This window comes from Echinococcus granulosus (genome assembly GCF_000524195.1).
Source record: "Echinococcus granulosus chromosome Unknown EG_S00207, whole genome shotgun sequence".
NCBI classification, from domain to species: Eukaryota; Metazoa; Platyhelminthes; class Cestoda; order Cyclophyllidea; family Taeniidae; genus Echinococcus; species Echinococcus granulosus.
In genome coordinates, this window is record NW_020170587.1 from 37,325 (window position 1) to 42,432 (window position 5,108).

Genomic DNA, 5,108 nt, shown 5'->3' on the forward strand with positions numbered 1-5,108 from the left:
AGGACACTTTGATTAGAAACACTTTAGAACGAGTCCTTACCATAGTAAAAGCATGCCGCTTGAACAGGTGAATGCGAGAAGCGAAAAAAATAACTAACAGTTTGGATCAACTGCACCACTATAGAAATTCTAAGACGGTAAACACTGGCTAGGTAAGATTGAAGAAACGCAACCAAAAATAACTCTGAAAAAACCTATGTGATTACTTATAGTTGTATTACAAACGCTTATTTGGAAGTAAAGTAACAAGGAAGGAAAAAGAAAACAGTTTACAGATGTAGGCAGTAATAATGAAGTGATAGTTGCAAGGTTGTTGAGCGTCAAATATGTGCCTACCTAAACTCTCTCAAACGAAATCCATCTCATCTCCGTCATAAAGGTACAACAACGGTGCCATTACAGTTATATTGACGGAAAACGATGGGTTCCATGTCTAGTGATTAATAGTGGGCAAAGTGCCTCACCAGAACATTCGTAGAGATCGAACAGCAGTCAGTCGAACGCCAGATTGGAATGATTGCAAAAGAGTTGCAATCTGAGATCAAGACGGTGATATCACAGCTAGCAGATGGATGCCATTTCGAGGCAGTACCTTCTAATCGGTAAGTACAACCTCCTGTAGAGTGCACTTCAAAGGACTCCGTGGCCAAATCACACCTCATCTCAGAGGTGGCTGTGGTGACGAAAATTCTCCTGGCGACGTCCACTTTGAGAAGATGTTTGCATTCAAGTTTGGTTCTACCTACCACAAATTTCCCGCCCTCATTTCAATTTTCCCATGCCATTCGTAGAGTAATCACTGCTTAAACCAGACCCACTCATAAGACTGACCACTTCGAAATTTGCCATCTGTTGCGAAAAGACTGCCTGTTTTGGATTCTGCTAAAGATAATGCGGCAAAAGAGACGCAAAAAACCGTTGAATTTGCCAATATTGTTTTAAAAGGAGCGAATTGAGATCGTTTATTAGCTGGCACTAGTACACACCGCTCGTTCAGATCATTTAACATCCACTTGAATTTCTGATGTTCTCTAGTATTAAAAAATGACTTTTGACCTAACAAAGGGCTGTTGCCTTGTTAAAAGTGGAAGTAATGCCCTTAATTTGGGCAAAATAATGTAATACGATGGTGGTTTACCCTTGGTATTGGGAAGGCGCCATTTTTGGACTTTTGAATTTGCCTTCTTGTACCACGCTGGATGGGCTGGCCTTCAGGCCAGGCCAGTAACCCAAACACCTTCTCAGTGCTGAATATATGTTCTTCCTGAGCATTGTGTATTCTATCGTGTTCAGGGAAGTCTCGGGATGCTACAGTAATGTATGCGGCAACTACCCAATAGTCGATGTATTTTTTGGTAGAGAGGATTGACAGAATCTTTAAACAAAATTTGGGCACGCTTTGAGTAAGTGTGTAATGTTTCTCTTGCATTTATTTGCTTGTTTAAATGCCCACATCAAAAGTGGCCAAAAATCATTTTAAGTTAATACTTCAGCTTTAAACATTGTTTTGTTGCCAGCTTTCTTTGTACTCCTTCTGTTGTATTTTTTCCTCTTAAAAAGCCATGCAATCGTACGTATTCTACGGAAGAAGGCAAAGATATGTGACCACGGCCTAAACCAGTCATTCTTTATCAAACGTGGTGCTGTCAATAGCAGGCTCGGTGAAGACTTCATCACATTTTGGCATTTAACATCAACGTGTGGTCCACTGAACTAGATAAGGAGGGAAACAAGTAAAGACTAGGCACATACAATTTGCGAACAAATGGGTCCACTCTCTTATTTCTACCCGATTCACTGTTCTACAGATGCGTTGTTTACACATAGACCACTTTTATTTTCAACAAGGATGAAAGGCGTAGAGGAAGAAAAGTATGTAAACATGTACCTGGGTCAAATGTTAGAATGATAGGGAGGTTGATATCAAGTTAGTTTCCTCACAAGAAGGTATATGCCAAGTATTTACAATTAATAGGCTTAGTTTAACAAATAAACTTTAACTAGTATGGAAATAGAATTATATAAAATCAACAACGCATTAATAATGCACAAAAATTTAATTTTGTCGCATGCAACTTTTACTCTCGCGGCAAAATTCGCATTAATAATTATTGCGGTTATTATAATTGTGTTGTCCTTTTTAACATCGCTTACTTTTCATTTTTGTTTTAAAAACATAATTTTCCCAAGATATTTGTGTTCGTTTGACTACATAACTGTGTCATGTCTAAACGCCACCGCGCATTGTGTGAAATTGTTCCAACGGGCGTGTTTTGAACTTGTGGCGTGCAACAAGGAATTCTCCTATCAAACTCGTCGCGTAGAATGTAGGCGGTTAAGAAGATTCACTTGTGTTGCTACCCCCTTTCTTTTTTACCTTGAGAGTCCTCATATAAGGAATATAGTGCCTCCGCGAGTTGGAAGTCGTTTTTTTTTCACTTAGGAATATGACTGTGCTGAACATGGGGAACTACCGAATGTGATCAATTGCCATGAGTCTGCGTTACTTGCATTTGACTCGCCTCTGTCGATTGTGGAGTCTGTTGGCAACTTTGCTGAGTGTGTCGAAGGTGTCTGCTCTAACCTGCAGCCTTTGTTACTTGGACTTGACGGTGAACATAATCTCTCGACTTTCCAAGGACCTTTGGAAAGAGGAGAATCTGGAATATCTGTCTATAACAGGGTGATTGCTGTTGCTTTATGTCAAATAATATTCATGCGTAAATATGCTTCTAAGTGATGGGAGATGCGTAATTGACCATTTTGCTGGTATGTATAGACAATCACATATGAATGCTTGATATGGCATTACCTCGCTCTTTGATTTCACAGATAACATGTGGGGGCATATTGGTGACAGCTCCGTTGTACGTAAAGACGGAGATTGAAAGAGGAGGCGGAATCCCCCTCAACCTGTATTCTGGCACTCATTGGATGTCTAGCTACGGCTTCCTCTATCAATGATTTTCTGCGGCTAGTCGCTGGGAGTGTACTGGTCACCGTTTGGGACTCGGCTGAGTCGGCGTTGACTTCTGTGAGCAATCTTCTTTTCTTTTTCACATTGATTGTATTCATCTTCGACCCTCAGACAAGTATTTGTAGACATTTTAGCCAGCTCGTAGTGATTTTAAAATGGCAGAATTGCTGTACATTGCATTATTTTTAGGTCCATTTACGTGGGTATAATTTTGTCTCTTTATGCTCTGTTGTTTTTCGCTGCTTGCTCACTGCAGTTCCTCAAGTCCACTTATCGCCGCGCATAACCGCATGGAAATTTTTGCAGAAAATGTGACTCGAATGTGCGAATGAGTGAGATAACTCACTTTTTAGCTGTCATCATAACTAATGCACTCGTCACTATGCTGTTATGTTTACCACTTGCAGGAGTGCTAAGTAATGATCAAGGTGAACGTCAGCCCTTGAAAAATATTCAGTAGCATATGTGTTAAGGGGTAACATTCTAACAACATTTTTTTTGGAATTCATCATAGCTTGGCGTAGCGCAACTGACTGAGGTGGAAATTGATAGATATTAAAGCTACTAAATGCCTTACTGTTCTCCACGACTCGTGTCTGGTAAGGAATTTGAACCAATTTTTTCTATTTTCGTCGTGTTTCAGGTACGGGTAGAATTATTTATATGGTTAAACTAGGTCCTTCATGATTTTATTCCTCATCCACCGCTCTTCGGTTTTTGGGTTCGGCAATAAGGACAGTGCCAAGGTGGGTGTTGCCATGGACCTCAAGGACCGCGCTGACGTTTATCCCAACGCTCACGGTTGTGCGCTCTCCACCGTCTACGTGGTCGACCTCGCACGCGGTTCCGACTCTTATTACAGGTCAGCTTCCCCTCACTTCTCATCTTCCATATTTCCTCTTCCCCTCCCAAAGGCCTACTACATTTTTTGTTGCTTGGGTTGTTATTTTTGGAGCGTTTAGTTGATTAGTTTATCCAGCCTTGTACCAAACATAAATAAGTGCATTTGTGTAACGACAGCTCTTCATTCGTAGCAGTCATTCTCAAAGTAGAAATGTGAAGGAGTCCATCTCTGGCGATGGGCTGCGTCGGCACTGGGTTCGCCGTGCCCGGGACCGCATAGTCACGTAGCGTTTCGTCAGTCTCTACGCCGTCAGACAACAATTGCACGACCTCTTCCTTGAGAAGATTGGCATCCCCCAGAAGGTGGGCTGTCAATGACTTGCGGATGCATTTAGGCTGTTTTTCTTATTAACTCGCGTATTGGGTCATTCATAGAAATCTGCTCACTTTATATGGATTGCTTCTCCCGTGCAAGAATATGTTTTGTCCATTAAAATAAGCTGATCAAGTTTCCGACGTGTAGATTCGCAGAGCCTTAATTTGTCTCCCCGTCTTCCATTGCATCACTTTACGTGGTATGTTGAAAGGGTGTATTTCTTCGTGTTATGAGTTGCTTAGTTGTGTCTTGTATCACCGAGTCTTTTAAAGCCATATTGTAGTCATGTGGTTGAGCTCTTCTTGTCCTAATGACGACGTAAATATTCCCCATAGAATGGTACCAGTGGTGCTGGAAATATTATTCGTCGCGACTATAATCATGCCTTGATTTGTGGAATCTGGTCACTCACCAATTGAAGAGCTCTCTCTAAACAACGGTATGCATCGAGTGGTTTCTCTGTGCGTCCTAAATGCGCCTTATTGTTGATGTTGAATGCGTGAGTAGTAGTTGGAACCTTGAAACCCTTTGACATCTCCGTGGACTGGACTCGCTGTTGGTTTTCGCAGTTTTGAAATCGTTGTGACTCGCCGCAAGGCATAATTAGTGCGAACACTTTTGCCGAATAGTTGTAAGACCAAACAGGTAACTTTTCAGGCAGCTTATTAATCACTTAGCACTCACGAAATGTGCCTCTCTTTTGACTGACCTACCATTGCTGCAGTTTGAGGTGTGTTCGTCTGGTGTCACGTACATGTGACACACATTCTTCCCACGAAATTTCCTCCGGAAAATTTTGCGGCGCCCTCTAGCACATCCATTCAAGCTAATTGACTTGATAGACAAAACTTGGTAGTTTTAATTCAACGCGATGCAAAGAATGGTGGGAGCGGAGTGCTAGTGACGAAAGAA

At 41.6% G+C, this 5,108-nt stretch overlaps 1 protein-coding gene across 1 annotated transcript in view; it reads right to left on the reverse strand. All coding sequences in view use genetic code 11, as the record gives it.

Annotated features, from left to right (window-relative positions):
* The window catches only part of EGR_10303 (hypothetical protein), a gene marked incomplete at both ends in the record, with an annotated part of 5,994 nt that extends 1,263 nt beyond the window's left edge, over window positions 1–4,731 (reverse strand). Inside the window, 6 exons of the mRNA XM_024499552.1 lie at window positions 41–194; window positions 815–1,074; window positions 1,334–1,436; window positions 1,489–1,713; window positions 3,466–3,573; window positions 4,609–4,731. Of these exons, the coding sequence (XP_024346034.1) occupies window positions 41–194; window positions 815–1,074; window positions 1,334–1,436; window positions 1,489–1,713; window positions 3,466–3,573; window positions 4,609–4,731 (973 nt within the window). The remainder of the gene's footprint in view (window positions 1–40; window positions 195–814; window positions 1,075–1,333; window positions 1,437–1,488; window positions 1,714–3,465; window positions 3,574–4,608) is intronic.
* Window positions 4,732–5,108: the final 377 nt, after the last annotated feature.